The following is a 24,211-nucleotide window of genomic DNA, read 5'->3' as shown; positions in this document are numbered from 1 at the left end:
ACACCAGGAAAAAATTTCAGTTGACCAATAAGGGATATCATTAAAAAAAAATCCTCTTGGGTGAAGGGAGAGTGGCCTCCACTACCTTGAAAACAAGGTCTAAATCATGGACAGTCTGAACTGAAATTTTTTTTGGAGGCCAAATGTAAGCAATGATGGATACTTTCTAAATCTGTGGTTAAAAGACTATAGAACAACTTTGCAAAAAACGATGGAAGCATTCTTGAAGCAGGCAATGGTAGTGGTCTTGCTAGTGATCAAGACTTTACATGGTTTTTAGTTTAAGGCAAGTGAAGTTGTAAGCAATGCAAAATGCTTGCCTTCCTTCTCTAGTCTCTCCCTTTGTTTGTCTCCCCCCTAACCCCATCCCATCTCTTTAGTATTTGAGCACTTAATCTTCTTCCTTTCTAACTGCAGGAACAGAACAATCTTAATTAGCTTTACAGGGTCTTGTGTATTCATATCCATGTGTGTGTTCATAAATATTAAATGTGTGTGCAAAGAAACCGAGGAAAGGCTAAGATGACACAAATTGGGGGGAGGGAGGATAGCTCAGTGGTTTGAGCATTGGCCTGCTAAACCCAGGGTTGAGAGTTCAATCCTTAAGGGGGGCCACTTAGGGATCTGGGGCAAAATCAGTACTTGGTCCTGCTAGTGAAGGAAGGGGGCTGGACTCTATAACCTTTCAGGGTCCCTTCCAGTTCTAGGAGATTGGTATATCTCCAAATTTTGTATTTCTCTCAAATCTGCCAGTTTTACGGCCACTGTTACAGCTTCTGGGAGTTTCATAGTCTAAGTGCAAGCTCCTATTAAAGGTCAGTGTCCTGCACTCACCAACTGGATGATAGTTTCATGGGAGATCATGGCCATGAAGAGAGGTAACCTATGATTTAGTAAGGGTCAAATCCCATGGAGGATTATGAATATCAGCAACAGAAGGCTTGAACTGCATTCTGTTTTAATGTGAATGCCAGTGCCCAAAGGAGAGTACCAATGAAGAGTTAACAGCAACCTGTGTTGCTGACTTTTGTACCTGTTGGAGCCCTTCCAGGTTTTTTGCTTTATACCTATCTATATAAAGATAGATATAGATATATAGAATTGGTTGCAACAATAAAGCTTGTGTTCACTACTGTGGCCAGCTTTGTTTCAAATAGTGTGAACAATGAAGGATGAAAGTGGGCATTTATATCATGCTATTTAGGCATCCAATAGCACAGAAGAGATAAAAAGCTGTGGACTGATTTAGTAATCAGAGCTGATGCTCTTGATAATGGAGAATGCTAGAGAGGCTACTAGTTGTTCAAAGCATTTCCCTCTTACTATCTCCTTTACCTTGCCTGGGTTCTGCTTTAGCCAGCTGCTGAATTTAGCTAAATATTGAGAAAACTGGGAGTTTGCTATCTACATCTGACATACAAGTTGCGCTGCTGGGTGTCTGCATACTGCTGGCACTTCAGCTTGTGTTGTTTCACCAGCTCTCAGTGGACTGTTGAGATCTGAATAATAAGTGGAAGATTAGTATCAGAGGGGTAGCCGTGTTAGTCTGAATCTGTAAAAAGCAACAGAGGGTCCTGTGGCACCTTTGAGACTAACAGAAGTATAGGGAGCATAAGCTTTCGTGGGTAAGAACCTCACTTCTTCAGATGCAAGTAATGGAAATCTCCAGAGGCAGGTATAAATCAGTGTGGAGATAACGAGGTCAGTTCAATCAGGGAGGGTGAGGTGCTCTGCTAGCAGTTGAGGTGTGATCATCAAGGGAGGAGAAACTGCTTCTGTAGTTGGATAGCCATTCACAGTCTTTGTTTAATCCTGATCTGATGGTGTCAAATTTGCAAATGAACTGGAGCTCAGCAGTTTCTCTTTGGAGTCTGGTCCTGAAGTTTTTTTGCTATAAGATGGCTACCTTTACATCTGCTATTGTGTGGCCAGGGAGGTTGAAGTGTTCTCCTACAGGTTTTTGTATATTGCCATTCCTGATATCTGACTTGTGTCCATTTATCCTCTTGCGTAGTGACTGTCCAGTTTGGCCAATGTACATAGCAGAGGGGCATTGCTGGCACATGATGGCATATATAACATTGGTGGACATGCAGGTGAATGAGCCGGTGATGTTGTAGCTGATCTGGTTAGGTCCTGTGATGGTGTTGCTGGTGTAGATATGTGGGCAGAGTTGGCATCGAGGTTTGTTGCATGGGTTGGTTCCTGAGTTAGAGTTGTTATGGTGCGGTGCATGGTTGCTGGTGAGAATATGCTTAAGGTTGGCAGGTTGTCTGTGGGCGAGGACTGGCCTGCCTCCCAAGGTCTGTGAAAGTGAGGGATCATTGTCCAGGATGGGTTGTAGATCACTGATGATGCGTTGGAGAGGTTTAAGCTGAGGACTGTAGGTGATGGCCAGTGGAGTTCTGTTGGTTTCTCTTCTGGGCCTGTCTTGTAGCAGGAGGCTTCTGGGTACACGTCTGGCTCTGTTGATTTGTTTCTTTATTTCCTTGTGTGGGTATTGTAGTTTTGAGAATGCTTGGTGAAGATCTTGTAGGTGTTGGTCTCTGTCTGAGGGGTTGGAGCAGATGCGATTGTACCTCAGTGCTTGGCTGTAGACGATGGATCGTGTGGTGTGACTGGGGTGGAAGCTGGAGGCATGAAGGTAGGCGTAGCGGTCGGTGGGTTTTTGGTATAGGGTCGTGTTAATGTGGCCATCGCTTATTTATACGGTGGTGTCTAGGAAGTGGACCTCCCGTGTAGATTGGTCCAGGCTGAGGTTGATGGTGGGGTGGAAGCTGTTGAAATCATGGTGGAATTCTTCCAGGGTCTCCTTCCCATGGGTCCAGATGATGAAGATGTCATCAATATAGCGTAGGTAGAGAAGGGGCATGAGTGGACGAGAGCTGAGGAAGCGTTGTTCCAGGTCAGCCATAAAAATGTTGGCATATTGTGGGGCCATGCGGGTGCCCATAGCGGTGCCACTGGTCTGAAGGTATATATTGTCACCAAATTTGAAATAATTGTGCGTGAGGATAAAGTGGAAGATTACTGAGTCTTATGGGACTCCATGTTACAGAACTCTGGAAGTGAAGGAAGTGTTGCCATGACTAACAGAGTTTGGTTTGTTAGGAAGGATATGAGCCCTTTCAGGGGTCTTCTGCTAAGACTGCAGTTTCTTGCAGCTGGGACAGGAGTATTCGGTAATCAGGAGTATCAAATGCCACAGATTCAGAACAAGCACAGGTGTACTTCCCTTGACCATGGAGAGAAGGTGGTTATCAAGCAAGGCAAAAAAATGCTATCTCAATACCCTTCCCTGAAGCCTTAGAGGGGATCCAGGACACTAGCAGTTAACAAGCAGTATTGAGTTCATTAGCTTCTTGATTAGCATGTTTAGGAAAGATTAAAACACTGGGAGGGTCTCTAGCATAGACTATTTTAGGTTGGTGAAAAGGAGGTTTTGACAGTCTTATTAGGAATATGAGGTGTTCCCTAATCTCTTTTTAATACCCAGGAAGGGCAGGTGTCAGAGATGGCAGACCCAATTCCCCTCTATGGTTCCCTGACTGCCTGGGTGAATAAACCAGAATCTTGGAAGGAAAGTGCTTATTTTTAAGTTCTGCTCTTGGTTTATTTCTGGAAGCCTATGACATCATGAATGCAGGTGATTTTCTCTAAAGGGAGAGAAATCCTCTCAGTGGGAGATGCTGCAGTCTGAGAGCATGTTTCACTGGCAACGTGGCTTGTGAAATCGCAGCATAGCGCTGGAGACTGCTCTTCCAGCACTCTAAAAACACACCTCCCTGACAGGAATAGCTCCCAGCGCTGACGTACTGTCTATACTGGCACTTTACAGCGCTGAAACTTTCAGCACTTGGGGGGGGGGGGTGTTTTTCACACCCCCGAGCAAGAAAGTTGCAGCGCTGTAAAGTGCCAGTGTAGACAAGCCCTGAGGTTGAGTAGATGCAGTCTGCATACAAAGCAATCCAGAGTCTGGAAAAGACCTACAGGGCCTCACTTTGCTGCCTTCATGGCAGAGGAGAAGAAACTCTTGTCTCCTACACAGCAATGGAATACCAAAACTATCTGTACCAATTTTTTTGCCACTAATATTCAAGTTTTCTTTCTTCATTCATTCTTCTGCTCCTTAACCTCTTGGATAGGTAGGCTATCAGCAAGTTTGTAATTTGGCAGAATCTAAGGGCCTAAGTGCTAGTCTACACTGGCAACACTAAAGCGCTGCCGCGGCAGCACTTTAATGTGCCTTGTGTGGTCTCAGTGCAGACCCACCTCCACGAGGGGCGCGGCTCCCAGCGCTGGTGCACTGTCTACACTGGTGCTTTACAGCGCTGAAACTTCCTGTGCTCAGGGGATGTTATTTCGCACAGGTATGAAATACCACCAAAAATAAGAATGGTAGTGCTTCACATCCACTTTGCACTGGTGTTAATGGCTACACAAGGTGTAGAGCAATCAAGAAGCGGGACAAGAGTAACAGGGAACAGACCATGGTGATTTCTCCTTGCAGTGCAATGGGGAGAGGTTTTCCTGCAGATGCAGGAAGCAGTCTGACCAGGGAAGTGCGTCTTATTTCTTGGCATAGAAATTGCCAGAATAGAATTTTGTCCTCCCTGGTTCTCAGACTCAGACTTTAAGGTTAGAGGGGACCACTGTGATCCTCTAGTCTGAGCTCCTGCACATTGCAGACCATAGAACCTCACCCACACACTCCTAGACCCCTAACCTCTGGCTGAATTATTTAAACCATAATTGGAGGACTTCAAGAGTTTAATTTACAGAGAATTCACCATTTGCACTAGTTTAAACCTGCAAGTGACCAGTGCCCCAGGCTGCAGAGGAGGGCAGAAAAGGGTTCTTGGTCTGTGCTGAAAAAAAGCACTGATAAGAGTGCCATGGAACCTACAAATTTAGTATTGTAATTGACTGTGCTGGAAGGAAGCACAAAAGATTAAAAGTTATCCAACAAGAATCACTAGAATCCTGAAGCAATAGCAGATGACATGCTGGACCTCGTGGGGAGCACCTTGGCTGAACAGAGGCAATATAAAAACATTCACATCAGTTTGGAAGGACAACAATTATACCAGGGAGGAGCTGGCATGAAATGACCAGTAGGGGGCCTGGCTTACATTCAAACTTTCACCCAATTGCTCTCAAAGGTTTAAAAAAAGGAAGAGTTCCAAGCTTGTGCTAAAGAGCTAAGATTCAGGCATGAGAACTATGTACATATAATATTATAAGAGAATTTTTTAAATTAAAGTTTACATTTAAAATACATTTCCTTATACTTTAAGACTCTTCTAAGAGGAAATCACAAGATAAATCTAATAAGACAAGGATACTGTTCCCTCTTACCTCTCTTCTTTTTATTTCCCATATGTCCACCTTTCTTAGACTAGTCTATACAACTGGAAGTCCCCTTGATGTTACTTTCTCCACACCTACCAGTGTGCCTTATATTCATTACTTTTTATGTTCAGAAAAGGAATTTTAAACATTTCTAGAAAATTCTGATAACTCTCTGAGCCCTGTGTAGCTTCTCCTGAACTAAGGTGCCTGGTTTAAACAGGTGAGAAATAAGAAATAGTCCCAAATAAATACAAAAGTTTAAAATTCACAACTACACCTGTACTCCGATATAACGCGACCCAATATAAACACAAATTTGATCCGCACTCCGGCGGATCAAAGCAAGTTTATATAACGCGGTTTCACCTATAATGTGGTAAGATTTTTTGGCTCCTGAGGACAGCGTTATATCGGGGTAGAGGTGTATTTGCAAAACAGTAACAGAGTGAATACAGGATACATGGTGGAGTAGTACACAGGTTAACGCTTGTTCGGAATGACATGCATAATTTGTTCGTAGCTTTGCCAATTGTCAGTAATCTAGTCATCCACAAATTCAGCTGATAAAACCTTTATATCCCACCACAATGTATTGCATACACGTTATTCACAGACATCAGATGTATGCATTTGGCTATAAAATGATGGCATCTCCTTGCTTTACAATCTCTTGCATTCTTGTCTCCTAAACTACTCCAGTATTATCTTGTTTATGTTTTGTCTTAACTCAGAATTGAAGCTCCTCTGGGAAGCAAATCTTGCCCCTGTATTGTGACATTGTAATAATGGCTATTAATTAAATATAGAATTGGTTATAAAAGAGTGAAAAGCAAGTGTTCCAAGTTAATCTAAACATTACCTTTTGCCCTCAACTACTCCCTCCCCTATACAGGTCAAACAAAAAAAAAAAACCCCAAACTTACTTTACCTCTGTCTCCTGATGAGCATAAACTAAGATCTCAGATGCCTGTTAGCACTTTAGATGCTTCTCCGTAACTTCTCTGAAAGCTAATCCACTACATACGAGTGTACAGGCATTTTTTTTTTAAAAGAACAGGACTGCCTCTTTCAGTTAGGTATCCCCATAACTATGCTATTGCATGCTTACCTCTCTAGCATAATTTTTACCTACCTTCCACACACATTATCCTTCTTTCAAAAGGGTTCTCAGACTAGCCAGTATTAGTTTTGTGGCAGGAGTCAGGATTTTGGCAAATAAGACGTCAGAGGCTTCAACTCTGCAGCTACCCTCGCCACTGAAAATAACTCCTAATAGACCCAAAGCCCTACAACAGAAGCACCCAGTTTCCACTTGCACTGCACCTTTACAATATTTCCCTCGATGGAGAGAACAAACCTTTTTCAACATCTTGTTCTGTTTGTGGAAGAATTCTACTTTGATATCACCGCACACCGGCAATGGTTGAGGGAATTCAAAGTACATGTATTTGTCTTCTCGTCTTGGGGGTCCTGAAGGGGATGTAAATATCTTTACCTTTAGTTGGTATACCACAAACTGAGGATCTGCATGGTAAAACACAGAAGAGTATTATTTCACAGGTAATACCTTTTAACTGTCAAAACCTGGGTTAGACTCACAAAGGGTTATCATTTACAATATGTACAACAAATTTTAAAAGTATGTATTTAGAACTATCCACTGTGATATGGTAAACAAGAAAATAAACCACCACTTTTCTGAAAGATCTTTCAAATCATTAAAGCTTAGAAACATTGCCTAGTAGAATCCTGTAACTCTCATAATGTCAGAATTTCAACCTATGATACCACAGTAAGAGGTTTACAAGTTTATTCTACATTCTAATTTATAATAAAATTAGGGTAAAAAGTGACCATGTAAAAATGGCAACTTCTTAATAGTTTGATCCCTTTGTATATTCAAGACACGTATAGTAGTGTCTGCTTATTTTAATGACAAAAGTAAGTTTTCTACCTTTTAATCCTGTTTGCACTGCAGAGCCAAGACAGCTGTGCCAGAATAAACTGGATTCTATTCTGATTTACACGTAAACAGAACTGTTAACTAAATTCCAATTACTGTGTCAAATTGGACACTCGACAAATGTACAGACACACTGACAATGACAACAGGGCTATGAAATCTGAATTAATCCAGCCCACAGAAACTTTACTGCTAGCAATGATCCATAAAACATTAGCAATTGAACTTTTAACTCAAGTTAAGTCTGCAGGGATAGAAAATCTTTTTTACTTGTAAACTAAGCATACTTGATCTAGAAATTACGGAAAGAAAAACATGAAATCCAGCAACTTTATCACAATCACTTTTAAGACTAGAAACACACTTTAGGTCAAATCCTAGCCGTTAAGATCTAATCCAGGCTGTTCACTGGGCATCTAAGGGATTGGGGAACTTGACTGTGAAGCAACTTTGAATCTATTATTGCAGCCTCAGAATTTTAGAGTCTACAGCCAGAGCACTCTAGCTACAGGGCTGAATAGCATGACACTTGCAACTACATCTCCTCGCTCAAACCCTCACATACAGGGTCTTCAAATCCTGCCACCACCACTCTTTCTGCAGAAAAACCACATTGATCCTGCTGAGTCAGGGGCCTCAGAACTCATGGAAGGGGTGGTAATATTTAGCTCTTTATGCCTGTTGAAGTTAATATCATCACAACAGGTACAAACCGAACATACAGAGATTCAAGAAGTAGTCAATTACAGGTTTGCTACCTGAAATGCAATTTAAAACCTCATAGAAATCACACATGTGAGGAAAACACATTATGGATTTCAATGCATTTGTCTAAGTCATTAACTCACCAGGAGTAGACGTAATAGAGAAGCGTATCAAAAAGTACAGGTTTAAACTTATATGCAGATTGCTAATGTAGAAAACCATCTAAGGATAATTTAAAAACTTAGCATTAACTTTTTGTATGATGAGGCCTGAATTTTGCTGAACAGATATTTGCAAATATATCTGTGCAATCTTCACTTTACCATTTTGGTGGTTTCTCTTTTTTGTTTGCAGACAGCCTCCTCCCTTCCTGTTCCTGCAAATCAAGCTAGTTTTTAGGTATTGCTAAAAAACCCGCACTTGGTTACTTTTTTAAGTCTATGTATGTTCAGGTTGTGTATTGCAATGGCATTAAGTTTCAGTATACTGCCCTTTACAGTAATTCCAATACCGAAATGATGGAAAGCAACATTTTTGTACATTAATAGAAAATGAATGCATGCTACCACGCAGTCGTTACTTTGAATTACAGTCTCAAAGACAAAGGTGAATACAGATTTTCATTAAAGAAGAAATTGTCTGGTGACTTGAGTTGCTCTCCAATATACAGCCTATTCGCAAATCAGACAGACTTACATCTGGCTAGATATGTTACTTTATAAGCATCTGAAATAAGCCCTTCCTTCAGAAAGAAGCAAATAGACATAACATATCCAATAGAATCACATATTTTAGAGACCACTGAAGAAAAATGTCATGAGCTGGTTCAACAATCATGGGGATCTCATTGCATTTGAGAGTCTATGTACCATTCACAGAACCAAAACTTTATTTTTCAGCAGTAAGTATTATTTCAGTAATGTTGCGGTGTTTTAAATTGACTTTTGTAGAACCAAACCAATGCACTTTTAACTTCTCAACAACTTTAAATGTTTCCCAATTTAACGTTTAATGAAACAGCACCTGTTTGTAAGGTGGTGTAAAACAAATCCCACACAGACTACCTGGAACTCTTGCAAGGATGAAGGAGTGCATAGCCCCCCCATCCTGCCAGGATTTGAACCTAACAGATTCCAAGACTCTAAACAAAAGTTCTTTATACTGCTAAGACATCCTGCTGCTTAAAAAGGTAACTTGGCCCTGCTATGTAATGGCATTAGTATGTTGCCTCAATCACAAGGAGCTACATAAGTTAACTATACACAAATTCAAATACCTATACATTTTAGCAGATAAGATCCATTAATATGGAGTAAATGGTACTTACTGCAAGTTCCGCCACTGAACATTGGAATTGTTTCAAACATCATCTTATGAAACAGCAGTGCCACTGGTCTATAATCCAGGTGATTCTTTAACAGGTAACTATAGTAATACACATAGCGTCTCTGACTGGGAATAGTTACTCCCTAAATAAAGAGAAACCAAACTTCAAAAACAATCCAAACCATTAATTAGTGTTCACATTAATTAGCTCCTGCCTGTTAATAATTCAAGTCAAGCTAATAAAATCAGTTAAGTATAAAGTCATAGTGGACACAAGTTCAACATTTATGCATCTTAGTGGTAATATCTTAACTGCTGGAAATCAGGGGCTGGAAAAAGTTACCCAAACCCATTAGTGGAAAGACTAAATGCACTAGCCAAGGGGAAAAATTGCCTCCAAACTAATTTCCTGGTTGGGGGTCGGGGGAAGGAGAGGTGAAGGCGCCCTCTATAAATTTTTTTCCTCAGAAAATATCCTGGCTTATTCATTTTTGGTATTTTCAGAACAAAATTAGTGGCAAAACATGGTCAATATTTTCCCTACAGAATTATACAGTTCAAAACAATCTACAATGTAGTATGTAACTTACAGTATACGGATTCAGACAGAAGTAGTACATATTAATATTCACATTCCAATAAGAGAAAACTAGCTATAATTTTTTTCAGAACGGTCTTTTGCATGTATATACATGTCCACAAACATTTTGGTCTCAGTAACTAGTATGAAGCTGAACATGTTAATTTACGAAACATCTCAACTCTGAAGACGCATGCAGCATTTGGCCTGAAAGTACTTTTTGTAAGTCTGCCAATTAATCGCAGTTTTAATTGTGCTGTTAAACAATAGAATATCAACTGAAATGTATTATATTTTGGATGTTTTTCTACATTTTCAAATATATGCATTTCAATTACAACACAATACAAAGTGTACAGTGCTCACTTTATGTTTTTCATTACAAATATTTGAACTGTAAAATAAAATTTTTCAATTCACCTCATACAAGTAATGTAGTGCAATCTATCTATCATGCAAGTGCAACTTACAAATGTAGAATTTTTTTATATAACTGCACTCAAAAACAAAACAATGTAAAACTTTAGCGCCTACAAGTCCACTTAGTCCTACTCAGCCAATCGCTAAGACAAACGCATTAGTTTACATTTATGGGAGAGAACGATGCCCGCTTATTGAGAACAGACGTTCGCACAGCACTTTTATGGCATTGCAAGGTATTTACGTGCCAGATATGCTAAACATTCACATGCTACTTCGTGCTTCGGACAATTTGTGACTGAACTCCTTCAGGGAAAATTTTATTTCTCCTGCTCCATTGTTTTACCCACATCCTGCCATACAAATTTCGTGTTATGGCAATCTTGGATGACAATCCAGCATATGTTGTTCAATTTAAGAATACTTTCATTGCAGATTTGACAAAACCTAAAGAAGGTATCAATATGAGATTATCAACCTTCTGTTGACGGCATCTGACTCAGATGATGAAAATGAACGTGTCGGTCCATACTGCTTTGGATCATTATTGAACGGAAGCCATCATCAGCAGGGAAGCATGTCCTCTGGAATGGTGACTGAAGCATGAAGGGGCATACAACTGTTTAGCATATCTGGCACGTAAATACCTTGCAATGCCGGCTACAACAGTGCCATGCGAACACCTGTTCTTACTTTCAGGGACATTGTAAATAGGAAGCAGGCAGCATGACCTCCCATAGACGTAAACAAATATGTTTGTCTTAGCGATTGACTGAACAAGAAATAGGACTAAGTGGACTCTAGTAGGCTCTAAAGTTTTACACTGTTTTGTTTTTGAGTGCAGTTATATAAAAAAATAATTCTACATTTGTAAGTTTCACTTTCACAATAAAGAGATTGCACTACAGTACTTGTATGAGGTGAACTGAAAAATATTCTCTATTTTACAGTGCAAATATTTGTAATAAAAATAATATAAGGTGAGCACTGTACACTTTGTATTGTGTTGTAATTGAAATCAATATATTTGAAAATATAGAAAACATGCAAAAATATTTAATTAAATGGTATTCTATTAACAGTGTGATTAAAACCACAATTAACCATGATTTTTAAAATGTTTGACAGCCCTGCTTTTTGCCTTTATAAAAATGCTGCAAAAATAAGGCCTTTTACAACTCCAAATGTTTCTATACTACATAGATTTTTCCCCCCTATGGTACCTGTACAATGGATGTTTGCAAGTAGTTGTCATGGACAACTCAGTCTGAATACAAGGTTTTGACTTCAGGCATCACCTCAACAGCTGCTTTATCAGATCCATTTCTTAAAGAAGCTTTTAAATATTTTCCTAATACAAGACTGGACTTTGTTTAAATTCAGAAACATAACCCTTAGCCTAAAAATGACTAACATGCAGCTTGGCAGAGCTTCAGAAAGGGGGAGGCTACACAGAAAAACAGATAGGAAAAAGTTTCCTCTTCTACTTATATCATCTCCACTCTGGAACACACACTTTGTACAGGAATCTCTCCAATCCTTACCAAGACAGCTAACATTGAGACCAGACCGAGGAAGAAGTAGTTATATGGTAATAGTTGATCCTCTGAACGCTGTATCAACTTAGGCACAAATATACTTCAAGTACAGTAACTCCTCACGTAACACTGTAGTTATGTTCCTGAAAAATGCGACTTTAAGCGAAACAATGTTAAGAGAATCCAATTTCCCCATAAGAATGTTAATTGGGGGGGGGGGGGGTGTTAGGTTCCAAGGAAATTATTTTCATCAGACAAAAAACTATGTATTATATAGATATATACACAGTATAAATTTTAAACAAACAATTTAATACTGTTCACAGCTATGATGATTGTGAAGCTTGGTTGAGGTGGTGAGGTTAGAGGGTGGAAGGGGGAGGGACATTTCCCAGGGAATGCCTTGCTCCTAAATGATGAACTAGCACTCGGCTGAGCCCTCAAAGGTTAACAATTGTTGTTAATGTAGCCTCTCATCAAGGCAGCACGAACAGGAGGGAGGGGAGACAGCATAGCAGAGACAGACACACACCTTGTGTGTGGGGGAGAGAGATGCACACTGCCCCTTTAAGTAAGCTGACCTACTCTTAAGTGCATTGTCTTTTTAAGTGGATCAGGAAGTTGAGACAGCAGCTGCTGCTCCAAGCTCTCTGTCTCTGTGTCCCCCCCTGCACTACATGGAGAAGGGGTAAGCAGGGTGCAAGAACAGGGGGGAAGGGGACACCCTGATATTAGCCCCCTCCCTTTCCCCCCTGCACAGCAAGCAGGAGTCTCTAGGAGCAGCTCCAAAGCAGAAGGCAGGAGCAGGGCCGCCCAGAGGATTCAGGGAGTCTGGGGTCTTCGGCGGTGGGGGTCCCCGCCGCCGAAGACCCGGCGCTTCGGCGGCGGGTCCTGGGGCGGGAGGACCCCCCCACCGCAGGTCTTCAGGGCACTTCGGCGGTGGGTCCCAGATCTGAAGGACCCCCCGCCGCCGAATTGCCACCGAAGACCCAGAGCGAAAGAAGGACCGCGCTCCGGGGGCCCGAAAAACTCTCATGTGGGGCCCCTGCAGGGCCCGGGGCAAATTGCCCCACTTTTCCCCCCCCCCTCCCCCGGGGCGGCCCTGAGCAGGAGCAGCACGTGGCAGTGGGAGGAGGGACAGCTGAACTGCCAACAATTGATAGCCTGCTGGGCAGCTGCAGCACGGGGAACTTAGGGGAGCAGGGAGCTGATCGGGGGCTGCCGGTCCACCCTGGTTCCAAGCCCCCACAAGCTAGCTGCAACGGGCTGCTCTTCCTGCAAGCAGTAGACAAAGTAGGCGGCTGCCAAACGACGTTAGAAGGGAGCATTGCACAACTTTAAAAGAGCAAGTTCCCTAACTGATCAGTAACGTAACAACGTTAACTGGGACAACTAAGTGAGGAGTTACTGTAGATGGTGAACCACCAATTTTGCCAAGTGGCAGCTTGGCACATCTTGGAAACAAAGACCAATTTTTTTTCAGCCCAGGCAGCAATTATGCCTCAAATCAACAAGGCTCTTATTCTCAAAGGACAGGGTCTTTATGCCTCAAGTCCTAACTTACTGATAGGTACACTAAAGTGGAATATCAATTTTTTTTTTTCCCCTTCCTGAGGACCTTAAAGCAGAAGGGGAAAAAAGCAGAGATTTGCTTAAGTGGTATAGTTTTATAGAAAAAAAAATACTTGAGACTTTTAATCAAGTCCATGGAATGTCTACTTATCCTTATTAAAGAAAGAGTTATGACAAAAAAAAAGGAGAAATCTATTAGGGTGGATTAGTTTTAATCCTGATTTCAATTGGCAAACAGGGAAACCTTGATTTAAATAGATTTTGATTTTGTTTTGCATTTGTATTTGAGTTATTTTCCTAAAGAAAGCTTGATAACCATTACAATACATTGATTTGCAACTAAATAGAGCTTTTGCACTAAATTTGGTGTTTCTGTTTGCTAACCAAGAGGACATGCTATATCTATGCAGTTAAGCAATTAAAGTAAAAATTAAGAATCTGAATAAATTGGGGTTATTTGGTTAGAAATTGGTAAATGAAGCATTTCTTATTTACTATTTTTATTTGTGTTTTTTGTTAAGCTCTATTTGGATAGAAATTAAAATTCAATTAAAATGTACAAAAAGTTCATTTTTTATTAATTAAATGAAACTACCTTTATGTGCTGGATACATTAGAAAAGTGTTTATCAAAAATGTGTTTTGCATTTAAAACTAACAATTATTAAACAAAAGAATCTGTAGTGAATGAATTTAACAGTTTCTGGTCACTGCGCCTTTCAAAAATTTTAGAACTATTAGATCTTCTCTCACGCCTGGTTTTTATTCAGAGACTGGAAGAGGAAAACAAGCTTTCCTGCCTTTTCAACACCCAAATGGTTTCCTAACTTTTACAGAACTAGTCAGCGAGCTGAACTAGTTGAATAAACTAAAATAAAGAAAATATTCGTTTTGCACCTGCAGATGAGGCTACTGATGTCAAAAAGCTGGTTTAGCACTTCAACAATCCCTGGTACCAGGTTCTTAGCTAGTGACTTCCACCAGTGCAGTGGTTTGACTTTCTTTAAAGGCTGGCAGCAAATATATACAAAATAATTTTTAATTAATTCAAATGATTAACAAATTACAATAAATCCAGGCCTTAACATAAGTTGTCATTTCAAATTTAATTATAAATAGGTTAGTTTTAATAAAAAAATCCAATTTAAAATTTGATTTAAAAAAATATATTTTTTCCACCTTGATATCTATATCGTTCCTTAGAGAAGCTGGTGTTTTCCCAATAGACTAGTTTATTGTATGGATGCTAGGCAAGTGTATGTCCACAGAAGTAGATCTACTGAAACGTGTACCAGAGTTTTGAATTCACTGATATGGTCTTTCTACACCAGTACCAGAAGACAAAATAAACAGATTTGAACGCAAAGATCCAACGCTGCAAAATATTGATATGGAGCATTTCTGCCTGGATGGTATTCCTGAGCTGACTCTAAATGTGCTGATGCTCCTTACCCCTTTACTTTTGCACCATAAAATGGACAGTATGTCATGAAAAGCAAAACCCGCAAGTTTTTTTCCAACACTGTCTCTCTAGTAGATTCTTCACTGGGGTAGCACGACCAACATCAAAAGCTACAAGCATTGCCAGATTTAACACAGGATATCACCCAAAGATTGAGTACAATATGTTAATCATAACATAATTCGTACCCATTGATCTATTCAGACAGAACTATGTTTAACAATCGTGACGTCAACTCCACTGGCTCAAGGAGCCGTTCCTCCAAAGACAGGAACATCAAAATGTGGACAGATGTTAAAAAGGGCCCTTGAATGAAACATCCCAAACTATAACACTGTCATCGTTGCTTCCATCTGGGACCAAGTCTGCACCTACTAGTAGTGCCATAGCTACTATTAGACCCACCTCTGAGAAGGCACTAGATGTGGATGCCAGTGCCTCTCTTTATGGGAACATGCAGGAAAGTTCCCTGGCTTCACTGTCACAATGATGCTTTAATGTCCATCTTAAAATCGCTATGTGCAATAAAGCCAGGCATTCCCAGATCAACCACTGGTTGAAGAATTCCAGATCTCTTTGTAATTACAATAAGGAGGAAGTAGATCTCCTGAAATAATTATTGACTCTGAAAAGTATTGTTTGTATGAATACATTTTTTATGCTGAATTTTAGAAAGCATTATATTCTGGTATCCTAGGTCCAAGAGTAGAGGATACATGATAAATCCCTTTTCCAGGTTGTCAAACATACAGCTAAGAGTAGCATAAAATTCCTCCTGGGTAGCTGTACTGAATCTTTACCTGTAAGGGGTAAGAAGCTCAAATAACCTAGTTGGCACCTGATCAAAAGGGCCAATGAGGAAAAGAAGATACTTTCAAATCTGGAGGGGAGTGGGAAGGCGTGAGGGGGGATTGATGCTCTTTGTTTGTTCCCTTTTTGGACAGGGAGAGAGACCAGGGCAGGAAAAAACATTTCCTAAAAACATACCTGAAATGAGCATCTAAAATTACAAAAATTGTAAGTAAAGCAAGGAAATGAGTTATTTTTTTGGTTTAGCTTGTGAATTTTCCCTATGCTAAGAGGTAGTTTTATTCCTGTTTTTTGTAACTGTGATGTGATTCTTTTACTATTTTCTTTATAATAAAGTTCTTCTTTTGAGAACCTGATTTTTAGTGTCCTAAAAACCAAAGGGTTTGGTACCTATTGGTTGGTATATTATTCTCAAGCCTCCCCAGGAAAGGGGGTGAAGGGCCTTGTGGGAATATTTTGGGGAAATAGGGACTCCAAGTGGTCCGTTTCCTGAATTTTTGTCTAGATCACTTGGTGGTGGCAGCAAAACCGTCCAAGGACAGGGAAAGGATGTGTGCCTTGGGGAAGTTTTTAACCTAAGCTGCTGGAAATACGTTTATCATAGAATATCAGGATTGGAGGAGACCTCAGGAGGTCATCTAGTCCAAATCCCTGCTCAAAGCAGGACCAATCCCCAACTAAATCATCCCAGCCAGGACTTTGTCAAGCCTGATCTTAAAAAACTCTAAGGAAGGAGATTCCACCACCTCCCTAGGTAACTCATTCCAGTGCTTCACCACCCTCCTAGTAAAAAAGTTTTTCCTAATATCCAACTTAAACCTCCCCCACTGCAACTTGAGACCCTTACTTAGGGGGTTTTTCATGCGGGTCTCCACATGTATACCCCAGAGTTCAGAGTGGGGTGGGAACCCTGACACAAGGGAACAGAACTAATGTGCTATCTTCTATCTACTACTTCAAACACTCACTTCTAATCTTTTGTCTGTCCATATTTTTGGGGGGAAGTTAAACTTTGACTTCAAGGCGGAAAGGGGCTGATGGCCTGTATTTCTGGCATCAAGTTTTCTTTAGTGGGCTTAGATACATTCTACTGTCTCTGGAGCCAAAGTATCTAACAACAAAGTTCTGCTGCAGATAACTGACAGAATCTGAAATGGCTCCTGCCAGAGGCAGCACCTTCCCTGTCCTCCCATTATTTTGGCCAAGAGTAGGACAGATATGTTTCCTTTGTGTAGGAAATTCAAGAGTAGCCTCAGCTTCTCTTACTCATCTGGTGCTGGTGGGAAACTTCTTCCATATAGACATACTGGAAAAGTGAGCCATAAAAATATTGGCGGCTATACTCTTCAATTAGTAATACTTCCTCTTGCAATTGGATTCATACTTCCTGTCTACATTGTCTTTAAGTGCCACAAGACCCTTGAGAGAATTAATTTGCCTTGCTTGTTAACGTCAAAACTCTTCCTAGTTACTGTCCCTTGGGATTTGAACCACTAAGCAGGCTATATGCATATTGTGGGCTGCTTTGGGCAGAGAATTTAGAATCAAATTGAAGCCAATTTTTGGTTTTTGCCCCAAAAGAAAAAGGCAGTTGGTTGTCTTGGGCCAGAGTTTGTTCTTTTGAGCCATATTCTACTTCCAACTCACTAAGTCAATTAGGATTTTAATTTATCAGGAACTATAAATCTTCAAACAGCACTTGAAATACAACATTAAGATATACAATGGACATATAGGGAAGTACAAAAGCTCTTGGAAACTTAATTTTAAAATGATACTTGTCTATAAACAGTATTCCTAAAGTTAATTACTTCGTGCATATTATCCTTCAACCAAATAATCAGGTCCAAGTGGAGGGGACACAGCAGATCTTAGAGAACAGAGACTGTTTATCATCATCAACATGATATTTAGGAATTTACAATGAGACTTTAAAGGGTCAGAGCCCTATTTAAAGATATAGGGTTTTCATAAGAACATCTATAAGTATTTATGGCTCAAGTCACATCTGAGGACCTCACTTTTTACCCTAAAAACCATCCTCGAGGTAGATAGACACCGGGATCTTAAGGACTGAATCAAGATCATACAGGCAGACTGACTCAAGATCATACAGGCAAGAATATTTAGTTAACACATCAGAACAAAATACCATTGTAATCAATACAAATTATCTAGCAAGTGTTTTTTTTTTCTAACTAGAACTTCCATAGGGATTTCATCATTACTCTCCTTCAAAAGAAAACACTGAACCATAGCTTGTTCCTATAATATGTAGATATCACCTTCCTACTGTACAATGCTTAATCATACATACTGTACGATGACAGCTACTACATTCAGCATCTATCCATTTGACTATTAATGGAGATTAATATAACCTACTGAAGATTCACATTTTTCATATGGTTTGCAGATAATCTCTGTCAGATATCTATTCCACAGATATTTGTTAGTTACCTTTGCCAGTTTTTGCTGGAACAGTCAGTACTCTGTTTAGATATCTGATCTCATTCAATTGTGACCATTCTGAAGTATCATTTCAGAATACAAGTCATTCTCATCTTCCCATTCAGAAAGACCTATATTATGCCATTAATTCTGCTCTCCAAATGCCTATGGTTAAATTATTGTTTGTCTATTTGTGAAGTAAGACCAATGTGTGTAGCAGGGGGAGGAGAGAGAGAGAGAGAGAGAATCTAATATTTGTTGATTTGCTAATCTTTATAGTTATGGAGCGAAATCTAAGCTGGAATCACAGTAATTGATGTTGGGGTTTGCTGAGAAAGGACTAGATCTGGTAGTTATCATTATGGAGACATGGGAGAAGGGTCAAAATCTGGGGGGAGCATGGGCAGTTATAGCAGGAATAAGGAAGAGAAGAGAAAATATGGGGGGGAAATCAAATCAGTATCTTAGATGTCTGTATACTAATGTGAGAGGTATGGGGAAAAGCAGTAGAAGAGGAAGTTACTCACCTGTGCAGTAACTCACGTTCTTCAAGATGAGTGTCCCTGTGGGTGCTCCACTCCAGGTGTTGGTGCACCCCGTGCCTTCGCTCGGATATTTTTACAGCAGTACTCACGCGGTGCCTGCTTCAATAAAATGGGGAGCCTGGCTCCTCAGTTCCTTCTCTCCAATGGAGACCACTCCAAACGCTGAAGTAGAGGGGTGGAGGGTGGATAGCGGCGCACCCACAGGGACACATCTCAAAGAACGTAACCTCCTCCTCTTCTTAGAGAGATGTCCCTGTGGGTGCTCCACTCCAGGTGCCTGAAAAGCAGTATCCAAGTTCTCCTACACGTCTGGCAGATGTAATGGGAACTAAAAATGCAGTTTTCATGGATAGATGTAGGAGGGAGCATGTTTCAAGCAACTCAAATGGATGGCGCATCAAGCAAGTGAGGACCAAGTTTAGGCCCCAGGGTTGAGTGGGTGGTCTAATGTCCAGGTATAGGATCTGGAGGCCCTTGAGGGCAGGCAAAGATGATAGAGTCTCCGGTCTTACTGTGAAATGCCATAATTGCTGCTAGATGGACCTTTATGGAGCTAAAGGAGACCCCAGATTATCTTTTAGAAATTAAACTGTCTAGTATTAGTGAAAGACGGGTGGAAGCAGGAGCGGTTTGCTTGGAGATGGGTGGTACGTGTGGATTGTGTTCTGCTACGTAACAGTACTCTTTGTACCTCTTCAGAGCAGTTTAGTTCCTCATTAGAGAACCCTTGAGGAGCCACGCTTTCAGGCGCAGCATCATTACGTTGGGGTGGTGTAGTTGACCTGTGTTGTAATAAATACGTTCGTTGGGGGGGGGGGGGTCTAGAGAGTGGAATTGGCAGGCAAACTGACATCCTCATTAAAAATGGGTACCACGCCTATCTGGGCTACGTAGGGGCTATTAGTATTACCCTGGCCCTCTCTGCTCATATTTAATGTAAAACCCTGTGAAGAAGTGGTACTGGGGGGAATGCGTATAAAAAATTGTCGCTCCATTTTATGATGAATGCATCTCCCATCGAATGCTTTCCTAGGCCCGCTCTGGAACAGAATTCAGGGCATTTTTTGTTGGCTGCGATGGCAAAAAGATCCAGTCGCAGGTAGCCCCATATTTTGAATACATTGTGTAGAATGGTATCATTCATCTCCCATTTGTGATCTAGGGGAAAAGGTCTGCTAATCTCGTCCGCACTGGTGTTTAGTGAACCAAGTAGGTAGGAGGTTGAAATTTGGATATCGTGATGGAGGCACCAATTCCAAAGTTTCATAGCCTCCATGCAGAGTGAGTGAGATCGAGCTCCTCCTGGTTTGTTTATATAAAACATGCAGGCGACGTTGTTGGTCATGATCCTGATGTGTTGGTTCTGGTTGTGGGAGAGAAATTGGAGGCAGGCATTGTGGGCCACTCGAAGCTCTAAAAGATTTATGTGTAGTGAGGTTCTGTAGGTGACCAGAGACCCTGAGTGGTGTGTGCCATGTGTGCTCCCCAGCCCGTGAAGGAAGCATCCGTGATAATTATAACAGAGGGGGGCTCCTGCACAAATGGGACTCCGGAGCAGAGGTTGTGTAGAAGAGTTCACCATGTGAGCGAGTGAGTCCTTGACTGTGGTAGATATGGATAGATGTCTGTTTAGGCTGTGCACATTCGCAGTCTGTAGACAGTGGTCATCCAACCCTGCAGGCACCGCATGTAGAGGCATGCATTCTTGAACATGGAAGTGCAAGAGGCCATATGGCCGAGAAGTTGCAGACAGTCCCGGACAGTGACCTGCAGGCTGTTCTGCAACTTGATGATAAGATTCTTTATGGTGTTGAATCTGTCGGATGGGAGAGATGGAATCAAGTTGAGTGCCTATGAACTCTAGTCGTTGAGCAGGAGTTAATGTGGATTCGTTTGTGTTTATTTGTAGGTCCAGACCCTGGAAGGAGTCGATGGTCATCTGCATGGCTTGAATGGACTCCCCGAGAGTCTGTGCCTTAGGCAGGCAATCATCCAGGTAAGGGAAAAATTATGACTCCTTCTTTCTGTAGGTGCACCACTGCCACCATGAGAATCTTGGAAAAGATGCAAGGTGCTGTTGAGAGGCCAAAAAGCAGAATCCAGTATTGGTAGTGATTTGAGCCCATAACAAATCTGAGAAAATGCCTGTGGGCAGGGTGTATAGTTACATGAAAATAAGCATTCTACAGGTTGGGAGCTGAAAACCAATATCCCTGCTCCAGCGCTGGAATTACGGTTGTGAGGGTAACCACTTTGAATTTTTGATTAACTTATTGAGTCGCCTGAGGTCGAGGATGGGACGCCATCCCCCACTTTTCTGTCAAAAAGTAGTGGGAATAAAAACCTCTTGCCCCTGTGCTGATCGGGCAACCATCACGACTGCTCCTATTTGTACAAGATGTTGCACCTCTTGGTGGAGCAAGTTGTCATGAGAGGAGTCCCTGAAGAGGGATGGGATGGGGGGGGGGGGGGGAAGGTAGAGGGTATGGACAGGAAGGTGATGGAAAAGCCCAATCAGATGACCTCTAGGGCCCATCTGTCCATAGTGATGACTTGCCAGTTGTGGCAGAATGGGAGTAAACGGTGACCAAAAAGTTGGATGGGAAGTATAAGCGCTACAGTGGGTGGGAGCTTTTCTATATCCTTGACCAAGGCTTCAAATTTGTTTATTAGGTGGAGAGAGTTGGGATGATGCCAGTGTTATGAGGCGTCGTAGTTGATGCCTGGGTCTCTGGCGGTGTTGCTGCTAGTGGTCGTATGGCCTCTGTTGTTGTTGTTGTTGTTATGTGTAGGCCGGGTGTGACAAGAGTAGGGAGTGGGGAGGATTGACCTGGGAATGTTGCGTGGGAATTTTACTGGGACCATCTGCATTGGTGATGGGATATCAGGGTGTGACTTCACTTGAGGAATGATACCTGAGCATGTAACCTGAGCCAGGAAGGGGCTGGGGCCAGGTGACACCTTCTGCCTGGAAACTGGAGGAACAGCCGAGGGATGTGGCTGGTTGAGACTGTGGAAGCAGGTTTCAGTTTGGATCTGGCTGGGAAAACGGAGGGAGACCCAGGGCCAGGGTCTAGGCTCCCTGTCCCCCAAGATGGACCTGACTGAGGGGGTCGTTGACTGTACCTATAAGCCCTGTTTTGGACTATGTTCTTGTCATCTAATAAACCTTCTGTTTTATTGGCTGGCTCAGAGTCATGGTGAATCGCAGGAAGTGGGGGGTGCAGGGCCCTGACTCCCCCACACTCGTGGGTGTTGGAAAGGCTGATACCTGTATTGTCTTCTTCTAGTTGCCGGGGTATGAATACCAAGGGATCCAAGCGCATCTGTGTAGAACCTTGTTGGTTTTTGCTGCAAATAACTTCTCGCCATCGAAGGGGAGATCCTCCATGGTGTTTTGTATCTCGCATGGGAAAGAAGAGATAAACCATGAAGCCAAGCGCATCACTACGGCCGTCATGGTGGATCTGGAAGTGGTGTCTGTGGCATCAAGGGCAGCCTGCAATGCCATGTGGGAAATAATCTGCCCTTCAGAGACTATTGCTTTGAATTGTTGTCTCTTGTCCTCTGGGATGTCATTAATAAAGTCCATGAGTTTCCCGTAATTTCTGTGATCATATTTGGCCAATAGGGTCGCGTAGTTTGCCACTCTAAATTGTAGCATGGATGATGCATAAACTTTGTGGCCAAGTAGGTCCATTCTTTTGCTGTCCTTGTCAGAGGGAGTGGACCGGAAATGCTGCTATTTGTTCTTTCGGTTGGCTGCTTCTACCACCAGTGAATTTGGTGCTGGGTGCATGAAAAGGAATTCTGAGACCCTGGACGATACATAGTATTTCCGGTCTGCCCTTTTGTAGGTAGGGGGTATGGTGGCTGGGGTTTGCCAGATATTCTTGGCAGGGTCCATAATGGCTCCATTAATAGGTAGGGGGATCTTGGAGGAGGTCGAAGGCTGTAATATGTTGGTCAGCTCATGCTGAGTCCCCGACACCTCCACCAGAGTGATCTTGAGCTCATTCGCCACTCTTTTGAAGAGGTCCTGAAAATGAGTAAAATCATCTGTTTTTGCTGGGGGTGGGGACATTATAGTCTCTTCTGGTGAGGTGAATGAATTATTATTATTATTTGGGGAGGCTTCAGGTGCCTCCTCGTTTGCATGCACTGTTGCAGGTTGCTCCTGTCCATCCATCTCAGAAGCGTGAACAGGTACAAGAGGAGATCTAATGTCACCTCTGCATGGGCTGTGCCAGCTAACGTGGTGCCTGGTGTAGGACCCCCATGGGTTCTAATAATGCCATTGTCCAGGGAAGGGCATGGGTGGTCCCATCCATGGGTGTCCATAACTGGGTGGTAAGTCCCTGGAATATGAGGACCTTGGTCTCCATGGTCCCATGCTAGTAGGAATGTGAAGAGGGGAGAAATAGTATGGTGAATAAACTCCCTCCATTTTGTTGTCCCCATCACTAGAAAAGTGAGAGGGAATAGGGGATAGCTGTCAGTGCCGTGACAACTGTGCCGGTGAGAGATCAGTACCAAATAATGGAGAATCTGACGTTGGCAAGATTAGCAAATCACTGGCATGAATTCAGCGGGTGAGGCAAGCACCATGCATGTGTGGCCCATGCAAATACAGCTGTAAAAATCTCCGAGCGAAGGTACAGGGGCACACCAACACCTGGAGTGGAGCACCCACAGGGACATCTCTCGAAGAAGAACTAGAAATGCTAGTTAATAAATACAACTATGACAGCTGGCATTGAAGACTTGGTGGGATAATACACGACTGGAATATTGGTATAGAAGGGCACAGCTAGATCAGGAAGAACAGGCAGGGAAAAAAGGGAGGTGGTGTTGCCTAGTATATAAAACAATGTATACAGTTGGATTGAGGCTGAGATGGAAATAGGAGACAGACTTGTTAAAAGTCTCTGGGTAAGGATAAGAGGGGTAAAAAAAAACAAGGGTGATGTGATGGTAGGGGTCTACTCCAGACTTCCTAACAAGAAAGAGGAGGTGGATGAGGCTTTTTACAAGCTAACAAAATCATCCAAAGCACAGGACGATGTCCCCCATCACTGTCAACTACCCAGACATTTATTTTGGGGGGGGGGGGGGGGGTTGAAACCCAGCAGGGCACAGATCATCAAACCAGTCTTGGAATGTATTGGAGACCATTTTTTATTCAGATAGTGAAGAAAGCCACTAGGGAAGAGGCTGTTCCAGATTTGATTTTGACCAATAGGGAAGAACTGGTTGAGAATTTGAAAGTGGAAGGCAGCTTAGGTGAAAGTAATCATGAAATTATGAGTTCATGATTCTAAGGAATGGTAGGAGGGAAAACAGTACAATAAAGAAAATGGATTTCAATAAGGCAGACTTTAGCAAACTCAAGGAGTGCGTAGGTAAGATCCCTTCAGAAGCAAGCCTAAGAGGAAAAACAGTTCAAGAGAGTTGGCAGTTTTTCCAAAGAGACATTATTAAGGGCACA

The 24,211-nt window shown here is 41.9% G+C and overlaps 1 protein-coding gene across 1 annotated transcript in view; it reads right to left on the bottom strand.

Moving 5' to 3' along the window:
- The window catches only part of PTEN (phosphatase and tensin homolog), a 96,469-nt gene that overhangs the window by 6,862 nt on the left and 65,396 nt on the right, over nucleotides 1-24,211 (bottom strand). The window contains exons 7-8 of the mRNA XM_065553502.1: nucleotides 9,348-9,489; nucleotides 6,710-6,876 (exon numbers count right to left, since the gene is read on the bottom strand). Coding sequence (XP_065409574.1) covers nucleotides 6,710-6,876; nucleotides 9,348-9,489 — 309 coding nt within the window. The remainder of the gene's footprint in view (nucleotides 1-6,709; nucleotides 6,877-9,347; nucleotides 9,490-24,211) is intronic.

The sequence above is a fragment of the Chrysemys picta genome, chromosome 7 (assembly GCF_011386835.1).
Source record: "Chrysemys picta bellii isolate R12L10 chromosome 7, ASM1138683v2, whole genome shotgun sequence".
Lineage (NCBI taxonomy): Eukaryota > Metazoa > Chordata > Testudines > Emydidae > Chrysemys > Chrysemys picta.
The sequence above is the reverse complement of the archived record's forward strand: the minus strand, read 5'-3'. Positions and strand labels throughout refer to the sequence as shown.